The 17,597-nt window shown below is 36.5% G+C and overlaps 1 protein-coding gene across 3 annotated transcripts in view; it reads left to right on the forward strand.

Annotated features, from left to right (window-relative positions):
- LOC134510340 (protein PHTF2) overlaps positions 1-17,597 on the forward strand; it is a 138,279-nt gene that overhangs the window by 94,002 nt on the left and 26,680 nt on the right. For 2 of the 3 annotated variants that reach the window (XM_063323519.1, XM_063323517.1), the window contains 5 exons: positions 1,674-1,730; positions 5,189-5,258; positions 7,964-8,122; positions 13,290-13,455; positions 14,146-14,310. In XM_063323519.1, the coding sequence (XP_063179589.1) occupies positions 1,674-1,730; positions 5,189-5,258; positions 7,964-8,122; positions 13,290-13,455; positions 14,146-14,310 (617 nt within the window). The remainder of the gene's footprint in view (positions 1-1,673; positions 1,731-5,188; positions 5,259-7,963; positions 8,123-13,289; positions 13,456-14,145; positions 14,311-17,597) is intronic. The other variant, XM_063323518.1, reaches the window with a different exon arrangement.

The raw sequence follows: 17,597 nt of genomic DNA on the forward strand, positions 1-17,597 counted from the left end.
TTTTGCATTTATGTTCGTTCCTTAGTTAAAAGATCATTTTTAACCAAGAATGACTTTTTTTAAATTTTTTTTTTTTTTTTGTAATGTCTTCTAATTCAACACTAAAGGCTGAAATAGCAAAAGACAAATCAGAAGGATGTTTTCTGGGTTAAAGTGTAGGCACTTGTGCTCAGGCCTTTTATGTCTGTTGCAGTTTGTGAAGTGGAATGAGAAGTCACACTCTCACAGTAAGGTTGAATTTAAGCATGGTTGCTCAGATGACGGGGATTCCTCTCTGCCAGGTGTCTGGACTAAGCTGCTTGTATCAGCTCTCCGCACAGCCGCTAAAGGGACTTCGAGTCTGGGGAAGTGCGTCTGTCTGTCCCTCGTGACCTAACGGTGATCTTGCACTTAACTGCTCAGAGTTTGTGATGTGACTCAAACTCCAGCTATCTAGCAGCGTGTGCGCACGTGCGTGTGTATGTCTAGGCAGAACTGCTGCGATGGAAAGGCTTTAAAATTGACATAGTAAAAGACGTCATTACCGAGTATTATCTAGACATACTATTTGTGCAGAGTTCAAAGCAATCTGATGATCTTTGATAACTTCTTACAAAACTTGGAGATATTGTCTCATATATTGATTGACTTGTTCTTGTCACTGTCTTACATGTGAATTTTGAGAATATAAGGTTGTCCTTCTTCAAAATATCTGACAGTCATATAGAATGGCTTTCTTGTATAAACAAGTGCACAGTAATTTCTTAAATGAACTATAGTCACCTGTATTGATGGTTATTTAAAATTACATAACTAATCAAAACTGTTCTTAGTGCTACGATTTTAGTAAGTGCTTGCAGTATCAACCTTTAGTCTTTCTGTGGTTCAGCTCTTATAAATGCACAAAGTTTTCTACAATGCTGTGGTGAGGTTAGAGCCTGGGAGAAAATAATTCCTTTTTATTCCATTTTTTTTTTAACTAAAAACTTGTTCACATTTAGACAAAACAAAGATCTTTAGAAGAGTTTCATGAATAAACAAACTAGCATCTTAATGAGAGTGAACAAACCTGGGAGTAGGTCTACTAGGAACATTATTTCATCAGCGCTTCAGTGGGAAAAGTGCCTTTTCCTGATATTCTCTGAGTTTTCACTGGCCTGTAATCTAGCTGATTACCACCCTGACCATATATTTTGTTTCTGTGCAATCTAAAGTGATAAAGGCAATGCAGCTGTAAAAATGGGTTTCATGGAACAGGAACTATAGAGGGAGATGATTTTAAAAATAATAAGTAAATTAATTGAGGGTATGGGTTCAAGTAGATGTATGTGGTTTTTTCTCTGAAGTTGACTGAAGGACTGTAGCTGCTGTAGGTCTGTTTTCTGTCAGTGTGGAGCTGGGAATCCCAACCAGGGATGGGAGGCAGCCTGGTGTTCCTGGTCTTCTGGCTTGCACAAGCCTTGCAATGGGCTGCAGCCGTCTGCTCGCCTTGCCCTTCCATCACAACTCACTCACAGGTTAGCTAGAGCCAGTCCAGCCAAGATGGGATGAAGAAGATAAAGATTTCCTTGTAAATAAGTCTCCCCAAGGAAATAACCTGCTGTCTTCATGCTTGTCTAGTTGAAGATTGATTGATTTTTGTTTGATGAATGTCTTTTAGAACATAATCAGATATTTTTTTGTGTTCTTTTTAGATTGGAGCATATGATCAACAAATATGGGAAAAATCAGTAGAGCAAAGAGAAATAAAGGTAATATGATAACATTTCAACGTTGGGGTTTTTTTTGTTTTGGTTTGGGTTTTTTTTGCCAGTTATCAGCTGTGCTGTCTGTGGTTGTGTACACTGATGTAATTTACAATGTATGTGGTGGTATTTAATACTGGTGAAGTAAAACTAGGCTTCTGGAGTGTAACCGAATGTAACCAGCATATTATACTCTATTTATTTCACATAATAACTCTGCAGCATTTAAAGTGCTGCATCTTTCTGGGTCTCAGTACATTTTTTGTCTTTCAGTTATCTTAAGCCAGGGCTTAGTTGCTTTAGTGCCTCTTCTTTCAGTTTTCTTTGTGATGAATTCTAATGTCAGTTATCTGAGCTCTCTTTACTTTCAGTTAGTTACCTTATACCTGCAGTTTACTTTTCCTCCTTTATGATGCTGTCATTGTTTTGTACAGTTTATTAGACTGGTAAGTACTTCAGGCTTTGTTTCCCTGAACAAGCAGTTTAACAGTGTTCTTTGCATTTTGGTTTAACTAACAGTGCCATCAGTGTCTGCCACATTGCTAAATTGTTTTGGAGAAAAAGAAATCAATCCTACATGTAAGAGTTTTTTGGATTGTATATTATATCATACTCCATGATGTTGAAGTTAATTTAATTAACATTTTCTTGCCATTAACATTTTTTTTCTTCAAATACTGCACACAAGAAGTATGCTATTGCTGCATGAGTTTTAAGGCATTGCTAATTCTTAACATTAGCAAAATGTACATTGCTTCAGCTGCTCGGTGGAGAGCCGGGCAGCTGGGGATGTGCCAGGCACCTCGGGTTATTGGGAGGTGCCTGGTGGATGATAAAGGGGGCGGGATTCTGTCAGCAGCACCAGCTACAGCCAGGATAAACGCTGTTAATCCAAGCAGGAGTCTATTGCAGGAAAATTGTCGTGTGGTGCCGTGTGTTTGAAGTGTCAGAAATGTTCTTGGCAATCACTACAACTGATTTCAGACTGAGACCTGAGTGTGTAACTTGTTTTCAGGGTCCTTTCCAGGACCATGAAAACCAAGCGCCATTATGGCAGAAGATCTTGTAATTACTATATAATAGGACGTTACTCACATTGCAAATAACGCCTTATGCTTATTGGAAATGCATCTCGTTTGGCTCAGGAGTGCAATAACTAACAAATTAATGATGGGGTCTACATGAGTTTGTGTTTGACTGAGTTCAGTGTAATAATGGTAACACTGAAACAGACTGCTAAATTCAAGTATTGCATATTAGTGCTTTAATCTCAAAGCTACTATAGTACTGTTTATAAATGAACTTCACTAAAAATCTAAAAAACTATTAATTTTTTAGTAGAAAATCTGTTTCTGATACTATAAATTTATAGTTTAGTTAGAACTACAATAGAATCTATTCAGATTAATTTTAAAATTTGTGCAAAAGAATTTTTACAATAAGCATTTTTATTTAAACTGTCTTTTTGCTGTTAGTTAGCTGAAATGTGTTTGGTGCTGAGTAGAAATTATATGAACTAACTGGATGGGCGCGAACAGTGTAAATATTTTTTTTTTTTTTTTAAATTAACTTTAGTTTGAAACACTGCTGTTTTCCACTGCATGTGGCAAAAAGTAGAAGAACGAATTCAGTGTAGTTCATGGGCACTAAAAGCATTTGAGATTTGACCGACAGAAATTTTAAAGAATGCGTCACCACTTCTTTTCCTATAAAGATGCATCAAGTAATACTGTTGACTTATTTTTTGCAGAATTCTTTCTTTAAAATGAAAACAGAATTTTAGCCACAGTGGTAAATTTTTTTCTAGGACTGTGCATGTGTTTCCAGGGGGTTATTTCTTCTAAGAGGCACATACATCTTTATTTACACTTTCAAGAAAAATCTTGGGGCCCATAGGCAGTAATTTATTTGAAAATTATTATATCATTCAGCATTTTATTTTTAAGCTTTAGATCTTGTCATGAAATAGAGTGACTCACTCATGCAAGTTTTCACAAGAGTCTGTAGCTGGTTCTAGAATTACAAGAATTTCCAATTCTAATTATGGGCTTTTCTCATTCCAAATAAAATTACTGCAGTTTCAAGACTGCTGTTCTGTAAAAATCTTGCACATTAAGCTCTTTGCAGTGCTTTAGTCTACAATACAACTGGTTGTCTTTGTCACCCTAAGAGCACATTTTGTCCTACCAATTCAATTCTGTGTATTAATTTTGCTTTGTTTAAATCAAACTCTCATTTTTCCAATAGACACATCTGGTGATGACTCTATATCTAATTCATTGTGAAGAGTTTAATTTTTTTTTTATTTCAGCATGAGAAATAAATCCAGTTGAGTTTATATGTGAAAAATACTTTGAGCTACACTCTACCTATTTCAACAATTTGCTTGATATTATTCTTATGAAGAATATTCTTATGAATATTCTTATGGAACTTTACCAGTTTTCACTGATCTTTCATTGATAGCAATTTCATTTTCACCTGAATTTAATGTTTACATTTAAGTAATACATGTTTTTACATGTGGGTGAAATATGACAATGGAGGAAATCTATGGTTCACCAGTGAATTTAACTGCTTTTTGAATTAAAACAGTTAAACCACTTCCATCATAATTCCATTTGTACCCAAAATATTTTTGAAATATTGTATTTTGCTCTGTATGAACTGTACTCTGTGGAATCACTATTGCCTAATATGAACAAGAGCCTAATCTAAAGGGATCAGAATAAACTCACAGATGTCTCTGAGGCTTGAGAGTACAGCATCACATTTTAGCATTAAAAGCAAACTTGAAAGTTTTGCAAGATAGTTTGGCTCTTCAGTGAAGGAAGATGCTGTTTCTAAAAGACAAAATAAACTTATTTTTTTCCTGGTGCTTTCCTGCTGTGTGGTGTTATTTTTCCTCTTTTTAGTAGTCCAATCTATATTCACTATTAAGAAAAAGTCAATACTTTTGTAGAATTTGGATTTCTGACAGTGGAACTTGCTGATTAGCATTATTTGCTAATCTAGGTTTGTAATTAAGGAGTTGCAATGTAAGCATTTTGTGAAGTTTAATTAGACATCCGAGGACAAAAGAGTTTCAGAAAAGTAATTTGTTGCAAAAGTTCTGAAAACCTAATATAAATGTATTACTAATACTTGCAAGTGTGTGCACGTTGTCTGCGTAACCCCAAGCCATGGGACATGAGTGCTCAGTGCTTAACTATGTTTGAAAAATTACCTAATGGGTCAGTAATTGGTTGGGTTTTGTTTAGATTGTAAAGTGTGTAAAAGGCATTTATTGTACCTTGATCGTGGAATGTTTATTTTATAGTGCTTTAAATCTATGAAGTCGACATTTGTCTGAATTTTCAATAGTGGTATAGGTTAAATACAATTACTGACCACTTTGATATTTTTTTCTTTCACAATGTCTGTCATCTGCATGAATGTATTTTGATTGTATTTGCATATTGCAGGGTTTGAGAAACAAACCAAAGAAAACAGGACATGTGAAACCAGACCTCATAGACGTTGATCTTGTGAGAGGTAGGTCCTGAACTAGGAAAAGCTGAATTTCTCGGTATAAAAATAACTGCCATCCTGTGTCTTGTAACAAGAGTGTATTAGTAAGTATTAAAAAAAAAAACCCAAAACAACCAACCAACCCTATGTAACTCTTCTCTGAAGAAGATGGATAGGAAATATTAACAGGGGACCTCAAGGTTAAACTGAAGCTTGATTTAAAAGCTTGATTTAAATTTTATTGTATAGATTTAGATTTTGAAAAAAAGAAATAAGTGGATTGTCATGGATCAAAGTTTTGTAGTTAATAGTTCAGAAATCTCCTATTGCCATGCATTCAGACTTCTTCCAAATCTTCTGACATCTAGAAGAAAGGTTATGTTGAAATTTCTGGAGAGCAAAAATTGTATAGTCCTTGAATATTTCTTGCCTGTTTTAAATAACAAAACAGCTACAGAAGGTCAGATGATATGAAACTTTTCAAAAAGTATTTAGTCTTAATTTATTTTTATCTTTATTTAATTTCTCTCATGCAGACTAGGGAAAATACTACTTAGCGGTTTTTTTTTCCATGAGCCCAGCAGCCAGCACAGTCTCCTGAATCCATTCCAGGTGGTGCTCTCTGCATTCAGTTTGGAATTAACCAAAGAGGCTCCCTGTGCTTTCGCCCTTAGAAACGCACAGGCACACTCACGCCCAGAGATGGCCTTTGGAGACCCCCTCACTCCCTTGCTCCCAGGACGCTTCACCCTTTCACCAGCTCATCTGGCTTGATATTCCCTAGCACTCACTCGCACACCCGCACTCCCTTGGGCTGCTGGCATCATGGACACACGGCCCTCTGGCTCATGCTCTGACTCCCAGTGCTGGCACTCAGTCCCCCGTATGCATTGAATAGATGGCAATAGGAATTTAATAAGAAGATAGTACAGACTGCGCTGATCAGGCGTGCAGCACAGCCAGACAGTCTAGACCACAAGTCTTATGAGGAGTAGCTGAGGGAGCTGGGGTTGTTTAGCCTGCAGAAGAGGAGGCTGAGGGGAGACCTTATCGCTCTCTACAACTACCTGAAAGGAGGCTGTAGAGAGGTGGGGGTCTGTCTTCTCCCACGTAACAGGCGATAGGACAAGAGGAAATGGCCTCAAGTTGCGATAGGGGAGGTTTAGGATGGATATTAGAAAAAGTTTCTTCACAGAAGGGGCATTGGAACAGGCTGCCCAGGGAAGTGGTGGAATCACCATCCCTGGAGGTATTTAAAAGGGGGGTAGACGTGGTGCTTAGCGACATGGTTTAGTGGTGGTTTTGTCATTGTTAGGTTGATGGTTGGACTCTATGGTCTGAAAGGTCCCTTCCAACCTAGACAATTCTATGATTCTGTGACAAGCAGCTTGCTGAGCCGCAGCTATTTACGCCTGACCAGTCCTTTTTTTCCCCTTCAGCGTCAATTTCCCCACGCTTGGTTCTCCCCAAATCACCTAAACACCTCCTTTTTCACACCTGGACAAAGGGGCTGATGGCTCTGCTGGGACAGCCCTGGGAGGGGCTGGTCAAGGTGTTCCTTCCTTAATTTGGATTCTCGCCTGCCCTTGTGCCTCTGACCTGCTCTGGGCTTGTGGAGATGGGCCTTCCATGGGCTGATGGCTCCAGTGATGGGTCTAGAAGGCGGCCATCAGGGCATTATTTGGGCTCCTGTCATTGTCTCTTTGAACTTCTCTGGTTGTGCAGATAAGCTTTTATCACATCACCTAGCAATATAAGTCTTTAAAAATGGGAATGTGGGAGAAAAACAAAATCAAATAATGTTTGAACTTTAAAGAAACAGAACTGAAAACTAAATGTTTATAGAAATTAAGGAACAGCAGTAGCCCACTTCAAGATAGTGATATACATGAATAACATTTAAATGACTCCTCTGCATATAGGTCTAGGCTGGCATTAAATTGATTCCAGTACTAGCAGCGTTTTACCTGTGCCAGCACAGAGGTCGCTAATGCCAGTTCTGCTCGTAAACAAGGTGGAAATGGCGTAGCAGCACGCAGTACTTGCCCTTTCCAAGGAGTAACCTTGTCATAATTGAAGTCACACCTCCATTAAGTAAATGTTACACAGTTTTCTATTCAAATTCCCAGAAAAGTGGGAATTTTAAGGAAGAAAAAGAAATATGAGAGAGAAAGGAGGTTTGAATGAGTGAGATGGAAAATGGCGTAGAAGAAGAGACAAAGTTATTCTTTGGGTGGCTTCCCTGCTCCTGAGGCCAGTCCTCAGTTGGACAGATACTCCTCTATACTTCTCAACCTCATTCCGTTTTCCTGAATGACGTGGCTGGAGCAATTTACATATGTTGATGTTTTAGATCCCTTTGCTCTGTTGGGAGAAGGCTCTGCTCTGCCTGCACAGGCATGTGGAATTTTCATGACTTCCTATTGCTTCATATCAAGTTTCTCATACCTCAGTGAAACAGAATAAATTTTAATAATTTATTTTAAAATAATTTTCACATAGTAAGAAATGGCAATGTTGTAGGAGTTCCCGATAATGGCAGTCAAGAGGGCACCAACAAATTACTCAAATTTTAGACTGAATAGATAGTGAAATGACATTTATCAAAATAATTATGTTTAATAATTGCTCCTTTAAATACCTATCTTAACTGCTGTGCTATTGAACAACTAAAGTTATTATTAGCCATAACAGTGAAATATATCGAAATTTCTTTTCTTTTTTCAAAGGATCTGCTTTTGCTAAAGCAAAACCTGAAAGTCCTTGGACATCTCTGACCCGCAAAGGAATCGTGAGAGTTGTTTTCTTTCCGTTCTTCTACAGGTGGTGGCTACAAGTGACATCAAGGGTCATCTTTTTCTGGCTGCTTGTTCTTTACCTTCTTCAAGGTAGAGTTGGATTGCAGGATCAGCTTTGACTAAATGCCTTATTTTAACCATATGGAAGCTGCTGTATGTTACGTGGTTCACTTTATGCTGTTAAAGTTCATTCCAATATTTTCTGAAATGTTGGAATGACACAGTCACTAGCATGGGTCTTTTCGTTACCATTTCTTTTACATATATGAAGGCGGCATACTGAAAATTTAAGGATTTCCTCACAGGCTTTTTTCGGCATTTAACATACATGTTAGTTTGTCATCTCTGTATATAATTTAGGTTTCCAGGACTATGTAATTTAATTCACAACTGAGCAATATCAAAGAAACCTTTGGCTTAGGCAGTGTATTTTGTCTTGGGCTTTTGGTCTTTCTGATACTTGTGTACATCAAAAACTCTGCTCAAGAAGCAAGAAAGGCCAAACCTGCCAAGGTGCGAGCAGCTTGTGCAGTCTGGTAGGATGTCTGTTTCACCGGTTTCCAGTTGTCCTTCCATGCATTATTTTGTCACATCAGAGGCAATGAACTTTTAGCTTATACTTTAGTCAGACCTCAGCCGTGCTTCTGAATGACTGGCAAATGGGGGGCTTATTGTCCTGTGTGCTTCTGCTATTTATTCCATGGCAATGGTGAGACTATGCATCTTAATTTTATATTTCCTAGATTATAGAAGGACTTTTGGGCAACTGTTAAGAAAGAGAAGACAATTCACAGCTTTCGGGGTGCTCGATCTCGAGTTCTAGTAATCTGGCATTGTGCTTCTGTTAATTATATGTAATATACAAGAGGAAAATTAGTAAAGGGAAGAATGTAATGTAGTGAGTCAGTATCTAACAGTGTGAAAGTGACGAAAAGAATAAGTGTATCAGAAGTGTGTATAACAGAACTGGAACAGAAGGTTAATGAAAGTTGGGAGAAATTTAAGTACCCTGAGAAGCTAAATGACTGATAAGTTTTCCACTGAAATCCAATTAAAATACAATATTACTTTTTCAATTTTGCCATCTGTCCTAGCAGTTGTGAATCACTATATGATTTGGAAATTGTATTTAAAAAAAGAAACGGAGTTTAAAAAAAGAAACGGAGTTTAAAAAAAAAAAGACAACAGTGCCTCTTGTGCGATGATGTTAGCAGCTATAAAATGAATTTCACAGTGCCAGTGCCCCAAAACTTGAAATGTTCATGTGGTCTCCTGTCAAAACTTCTCCTTATCTCCATTTCTGAGATAGGTGCTTAAAAAGTGTTGTTGCGTATGTTAGCATTTGTGTATATATGGTAAGAGATCCCATAGCGTTAATAATTTTAATCTCATTTGTAGTAATATAGGCAGTAAAATATGTAAGTTATAGTTTGTTTGTTACCCTGTTCACAGTAGTTTATTCTGAGAAACACTGTTATAGTAAATTTTTACGTTTACTTTCTTAAATTTATTTTAAAAATATACCCACACTTATTTTGTGGAGCCTTCATAAGACTCTAAAAGCAGCAAAATAATAAGACAATGCAGATTCTGAGTGCAAGCACAAGCAAGTTTTTGAGGACATTGTTTACAGAGCTATCTTGTAATTAACTCTTTTTCCCCCCCTCAGATTTCTTGGGATCTATGATTTACTAAAGTTATGGTTGGAATGCATCATTTCCCTAATCCATATATTCTGTAATGTGACGAAATATTTCTGATGTTTCTGAGGTTGTGAATTAACAAATGCTGGAAAAGAATCAATAGTATTCCATATTACACTATAATCCAACTGTTTGAAACACTTGACATTTAAATTATGCTGAATTAACTGCAGAGTTTTTGATGTTTGAAATAAATTGAAAGACTTACAATGTACACGCAAATGAAATTAAATTGACAAAATTTTTATTGGAAACTATTTAAAACAACGCCCTCAAGCCTATCCTTCTAGCACTTCTATATATGATTTGCTTGTATTTTACTCAGAAAGTGTGCTCGGTTATTCTTTTCGTATAAATTCATAAAGGCAGCACCCAAACACCAAGAATCTGTTATGAAAACTTAAAACCAAAATACTTCAAACTCCAGTGGCTGTATTTCTGCCCTGAATCTGGATTTTGTATTGTAGCTTGGCCTTTTTGTCATCATGACAGGTTCTCACTGACACTGTTGTAAAATGGTCTGGCTTTGTTTTGTTTATATATATTTAGTTGAATAATTTTATTTAAGTATAAAGTATTTTCTGTAGATTTATGAACTGCAGTACTTGGAATTATTGCTTTGAAATGGATTAGCTTTAGCAGGATACTTGGTAACATTTATATGAGTCTACAGAAAAGAATTCTTTCCTTGGCTGTGGATTTAAACTCCAGATTTTATTTGCTTTGGTTTCCTTTAGTATAAAGTATGATTAGCAAAACGCGTGATAAGAGAACTACAGAGAAATGTTTTTTTTGTCCAAGGTCACGGAGCAGGCAGATGAATTAGGGTAGAAGTAAAACCTTTTTCTTCTGACTCATCCATTTAGTTTATAGCATTACCTCATTGTTACTTTAAAAATGTTTCTATATTTTAATAGGACAAGGAAGTGTGAAATTATAGTATCTATCTCTATTGTGTATTTCTTAAGTATTAAAGAAGAAACTTCAATAGTGGTATGATGATTGTTTCTTGTGGTGAGATACATATATATGAATGTATGCATTTTTAAACTTGGTAATACAAATATTTCAAAGGTTTAAATGCTATCAAAATAAATGCCTGTTGGTCTTTGAGATGTACAGTTGCTTTCTTTGATACAGCTTGTTGCTCTCTGATATAATTTCATTTGTGTCTGTTTTGCAAAGTCAGCCATTGTACTTTAGAAAAGTACAAGTCCAAATACTATAAATAAGTAAAGAAATAATTAAAAGTGGTGTGAGAAATTCTGTTCAGAGACCTAGCTGTTGGTAGGAGCAACTCTAGGATAATCTGAACTACAGCATATTGACACACTATGCAGAAAGATGTTCTTGGATTTCCCTCCCATCCTACTGAAAAGATCAGGAAATTGGTAATATATTCTTAAATCTGCGTGAAACTTCATGGTGGGAAACTGCAATCTACAGACTTGTATCTTCTGGAAGAAGATGATTCTTCTAGATCACTCTGTTTTGATAAATGTTTTTTAAGTAGCAGAAGAAATCTTGTAGTGAAGTTTGAAATTATTTTGTGGAGACACACTGCTGCAAATCATTTTGCATGGATCTGTGGCGCTCTGTGTTCTCGAAAGTATATGCTTATCCAAATTGTATGGTAGGAGTCAAAATTGGCTACTTATTTACACTTTATAAAGCTAATTGTATGTGTGAGAAACTCAGATAAGCTCATTTAGGAAGAGGTAAGATTATCTGTACCTTTTACTATCTGTACCTCTTTTTGTCTGTTTTTTAATAAGTTGGATTTCTGATCGATGCATGCTGTCTTTCTGGGAAACCTCATACGGCAAGAACTTAGGACACATATAGTAATAAAAGATACCCTATGTGTTCTACGTAAGACTTCTGTGCTTTGATTTAGGAAAAAGACTGATGGGAAATTAGAATTAGATTACCACAATCAAAAATAATTCCATTGTTTTGTACATTCATCGGCTTTCTAATACTGGTAACCTTGCTAAAGATTGTTTCATGAAAAACATATCTAATCTCTCCAGGTGTGTGCTGTGTTAGGTGTGGATTCATGTGATATATCTTAGGTGTTTGAATGGGGCACATAAATTTGCATGTGGCTGTATTTTTTTTAATCAATTTTAGGAGAGAACTGGTGAAAGCTGTTGAACTTGTACCATGTATTTCTTGTGCTAGGAGTAGGTCTAAGTTACGAGACTTTCACTTCTTACTGGTACAAGAACAAAACCAAGTTCTCATGGTTGTTATGTGCAGATGTTAGGTACAGAGAATTATTCCTGTTCTTTCCCAAATTGTTTCTTGGAGTTTCTGGTTTTTGTTTTGTTTTGTTTTTTTTTTTCTTGGGAGCTCCTCTCAGCTGAGTTACAGAACATAGTTACAGAACACAGCAGTTCAAGCCATAGAAGCAGAGCAACAAGAATGTACAATAAGCAGGGAAAAGAGAGCGATTGCCTCTTCTGTCTGCCCTGTGCCTGTTGAATGTCTTTAGGTTGACCTGAAGCCTGTAAAGACATTTCCGAGTTATAGCAGTGGTTGGGCTCTGGGTACAGGAGCAAGAAGAGCTCTGTGGGTATTGGCTACATATGGAAAGCTGGTTATAGGGTTACAAAATTAACAGTTAACTGTGGAATTGGAAGTTGCCCCTTTTCCGACCGCAAGTGCTAGTTGGAGTCCTGGTCACTTCAGCTGGACTCCCTCATGGTTTACACGGTTTGTCTTTGATCTTTCCTCATTACTAGAAAATACACACACAAGTATATATGAAATGCATACAGGGTTGCACTTAAGCCTGTCTGTCTATCCATATGATCAGTTTTGTCCTTTGACTGGAATATGGAGTTTATATTCCCTAGTAGAAAGCATTTTAAAGAGTTTATAGTCTCAAGTCTATTGGTCCTTACAGCGTTGAAATAGATATGTGGTTCCACAGAGTCACAGGCTAGTTGAGGTTGGCAGGGACCTCTGGAGATCATCTGGTCAGAACGACTGCTCAAAGCAGGGTCAGCTGGAACAGGTTGCTCAAGGCCATATGTTCAGTCAGGGTTTGAATATCTCCAAGGATGGAGAGACTTCAACCTCTCTGGACAATCTGCTCCAGGTTTGATGACTCCTACACTCACCTAATTTGTTGAATTGTGCTGCAGCTTTATAGTTGATACAGAATTAAATTGATTTGGGCTGCTTTAAGGATGGCATTTACTCTTTGTTTTTATCTCCTACTGAAGTTTCACTGTAATTTAATGTTGTTTCATGACAGATCTAACTTACAAATGGTTCCCCCCTCCCACCCTTACTTCATTCTGCTGCCTTTTTTTGAGCAATAGCTATAATATCACAAGTGTAAAAGAAGAGATGGATATTAAGATAGTAGGTAACTGTTTAAATCTTTATTACTGCCTATTTCATTGCAATTATAATTCCTCCTCGGAATTACATGGGTTGGTTTAAAGTCTGACTGCTTCTCTTTTTAACAAAAACCATTTAGTCAGCTGGCCATTTCAGACATTTCAAATATTGAACTCAACTTACTTTCCCTTCTTTTCCAGTTGCTGCTGTAGTGTTATTCTATACAGCCCAAAGCCCACATAATATACCTCTGACTGAAGTAATTGGGCCAATATGGCTAATGTTGCTACTTGGAACTGTGCATTGTCAGATTGTTTCTACACGAACTCCTAAGCCACCTCCCAGCACAGGGGGTAAAAGAAGAAGGTATAGTCTGTGTTAAAGTGTTTGTCATTTAGGATTGTTAAACTATTCTAAAGAATGTGCGTGAAAAAAATGTGGGGGTTTAGAGTCTCTGCTTTGCAAGAAATGAGAAACTGGTGCTCTGTTTTTATCTGAATCTTTAAAATGGGTGCTTAATTTGTGCTCTTTAAATTTTATGCATTGAGTAATTTATGCGTTGTTTAAATTGAATCTGACATTTTACCTCAAAACAGTTTGTATCTGAATAGTGGTGGAGTGTCAGTATTTATGTTAGTATTTATGAAAACTTAGTTTTAGAACTCCCTGCGATACTGACTGATGATCTCTGTGGGAAACATACATTAAAGAAGATGCTATTGGAAGTGTAGAACTTAAGTCTTCCAGCACTTCACTGAATATGGTTTGCTACAGTGAATTGTCCCATTAAAATGGGAAAACCTGCAGTAGTGAATTTTGCAGGTCTAAGCCTCTGATGATGAAATTAAATGTATTTTGGGTTTAAGTATTATGATAATGAGTAAATGTTATGCTTTGTTTTATTAAATGGAGTTTATTAAATTGACATGATAAAACTTTAGCAAAACATTTTGAAATCGTGCTTGGTTTTGCATGCTTAAACTGCTGAACACATTAATAGAACCAGTAGATTGCACTTATAAAGCTACCTTCCAATTTTAATCTCTTCTGATGAAGGAAATTAAGGAAAGCAGCACATTTGGAAGTACATAGGGAAGGAGATGGCTCTAGTACCACAGATAACACACAGGAGGGAACAGTGCAGAGCTACGGTACAAGCACCTCTTGCAGTATTGGCGCTGTCTTCAGAGATATCTGGCATGCTGCTTTCTTTTTATCAGGGTTTGTATTTATTCAAGGCTACATATGTGTTAGAGATGCACTATCCCTTTTCTAAAGTAAACATTGACCTAATGATTAAGCTTTTGTTGATCCAGGTTTTGTTCTTAATGGTGAACTCATCTCACTATTTGAACATGTACTCATGTGTTGTTTCTTGGCTTTTGCAAGTGCTGATGCAATAATTTTGAAAAGATATGGAATTAACATTTAATTAAATTATATTTTGATGTAGGAGCGCTCTGTGTGGGCTGTCGGGAATGAACTCAGTTTCTCACTTTTAATCCAATGAGAAAATTTGATTCTTTAATTTTACTTTATTACATTAGCTGCTTATTACTCTGAGAGAATGCTTATTGAACTTCACCACTGTCATCAAATCACACCCTTTTTCTGAAGGAAAAGCCTTCAGGATGCAAATAGGCACAGCTTTTAGCTTATAAATGAACATTGAAGATACATTTTTGAAAGATTGGAAGAAACATCTAACCCTGTTACATTCAAGAGCTGTTTTGCAAATGATGGATCTGCTAATGCAGTGCTCTGAGCAATTAAGAAGTTTTTTAAAAAAACATTCTGTAGCAGTCTGCATTCAAGATATTCTATACACGCAGCATTGTGAGCACTATGTATCAGCATTTATTAACAAGAGAAAATTGCTCATAAAAAAGTATGGAAGTGAGAAAAGGGATACTGCAAATTATTACATTGATGTTTTGTTGTGCATGCTGCATCTTAAATTATGGCAATGCTAACATGTCTGTCATACTTGTGATATGTGCTCTTAACCACTGGTAAAGCTTATGTATGTTCTGGGAATATCTAGTTGAAACTCTGGAGAAGTTTTAAAAACGTTTAAAAATATTGCAAGAGGAGAATTCATGTGACTTTTTCCTTTGTATATTAAGCTAGCTTTGACAAACTGTGAGTCATATTAATAGACACGACTGCTGTTCTTTGCATCTGTATGCATTACTTTCTGGTATGTTTGGAGTGTAATCTTGTAAACCTTTGAATATTTTCCATTCGTTGAAGATACTGATCTGCAATAAGAAGAGGGGCATTGCAAGAGTCTTTTCTTTCTTTTTTTTTTTTTTTTTTTCCCCCTTCCCTCGTATTGGGCTCAGAGTGTTTTCAGTCGAGGAGGGCTGTGTGGGACTTGCTCTAAGGACTTGTAGGTAGTGTGTGTGTATATATATAGAGATGTTAAGCCTCCATGATGACTACTAGTATATATAGTATCTTCAAAGGATAAAGAGCACAGAGTGACTGAGCATGCTGTAAGTAGCCCTTAGTCATTTGTTACCCCTTCAATTGCAGAGGCACAGTTGTTTGTATGTCTGGAGCCATACAAACGATATCAGGAACTTGTCCAGGTGAAAAATGACCTTCTTTCCCAGGAGATCATGCAGATCAGTAGTTTTTTTCATGGTAATACAAACAGTTTTGTCATCACAGTGGGATGGCAGAGTGGGGCTGGAAATGAGCACTGCGTGGAATTCATTGACTACGTTACTCGGTCTTGTTGCTGAAGAAAATCTTATGAAACCTCAGTGCAAGGAAGCTGTACAGTGACATCTGTCCTGTTTCTTAGGACATGTTTTGAAGCTCTTTAGAAAACGCATTAGAATGTCTCATTAGTGTTTACGTACAACAGTTTTTCTTATATATTAAGCTTTGAGATTTCTGCATTTTCTGGAGTTTTAAATATAGGTCTTAAACACATGGTTTCAAAATTAACCTCAGAAATTACGTTCTTTGCTTTAGGGCAGGACCATGAGTACCTAGACCATTTGCCTACACTCAGGTCATTGGTAATCTGGAACTGTATTCAGTAAATATCCTTTGGAATGGCAGAACTCGGTCTGACTAATAAAATATAATTCTAAACTTTAATCCAGCACAGGGGCAATTTAAAAAATACTAATTACTAATTTCACTGGAAAGGAGGGCAATATCCAATTAGGCAATTTATTCAGAATGGAGTACTGATTTGGGACTTTGCTCTGTGTGTGTGTCCTTACTCCAATTATGGAAATCTTACAGTTGTAGCTTCTTCAAAAGTTTTGCAGCATGGACAGGGAGGAGAGGGGTTTTTTTTTATCAACCCCAATGAAATCGCATGGGACTAGTATACTCAACAGTGAAAATCTACAGTCTTCTAGAAACTTGATTTAAATCTTCCTTAATATTTTCGCTAGCTAATGCATGAATAAGTCTGAAAGTCACATTCTTGACTTAGCTTTTTCATATATTCAAGCTTTTTAAGACCTTGGATTTATTAATGGTGTTGTCCTGTCTTGCTCCTAAATACTTTTAAATCTAGCATAAAATTTTAAAAGCTGATTAATGACGTGTATATGCAGTAATTGTAGGAAAATATACATTTATGTCAACTAGGGAAGTATTGTTCATGTTTGTTGTTTTTTCTTTTAACACAGTATAGTGCATGAAAGTCTAACTTTAAGCCTAAATTTATGCTTTTCTGGCTTGAGGCTTACACTTAAATTTAGGCATTCTTACAAAAAATAACTTTGGTTTCTACATTAGAAACGAATGAAGGACTTCAGTCAAGTTACCTGTTTCGCAAAATGAGCGTTAGTTTATATCAGACTAGTGTTTGTCCTACAGTTTTAGCACTTAAAAACATTGCTTGAGTATTGAAGTCCTATCTGAACAAATCATACATACTTCTTTCTTTCTCTTATCTATTCCTACCCAACTGTCTGAGGCTACTTCTTCCTAGTAGCTTTCAAGTTTCATGTGAAATGTATAAAAACTTCTCAAATCCAACTTGGAAGAGTTGTCCTGTTACTCCACTCATACAGCTTAGTAACTTCTGGAGTAAGTCTCTCTGACTTGGATGGATGGATGGGTGTGATGAGAACTGCATTCACTTTTGCACTGTTAAAAAGAAATTTTTACAAAGTGGCAAAAGTATATTTAATGCATTAAAAATTGGCCTCAATAACGATCATCTTAATGGACGTAGAAAATTAAAACTCTGTATGTCAACTAGCACATTGGTGATCTGCAAACAGGAGACTTACTAACTGCTTCTTCACCACAAAACACATGCTAAAGCATCTTGTTTTCTCTTGACCTTTGTACACTTATAATAAAAATTAATCCACAAAAGTATATAATAACTACAGAAAATATTTCTGCTGGTTTTGTACTTATTTAGAAGTAAAGTTGACCAAGAATTTTGGGAATAGGTCAGGGAATAGTAGGTGAGTTTTAGAGTTTCCTACAAGAGAAGTGCAGCAGCAGTTACTTTAGTTTAAAAA

The sequence above is a fragment of the Chroicocephalus ridibundus genome, chromosome 1, assembly GCF_963924245.1.
Source record: "Chroicocephalus ridibundus chromosome 1, bChrRid1.1, whole genome shotgun sequence".
Lineage (NCBI taxonomy): Eukaryota > Metazoa > Chordata > Aves > Charadriiformes > Laridae > Chroicocephalus > Chroicocephalus ridibundus.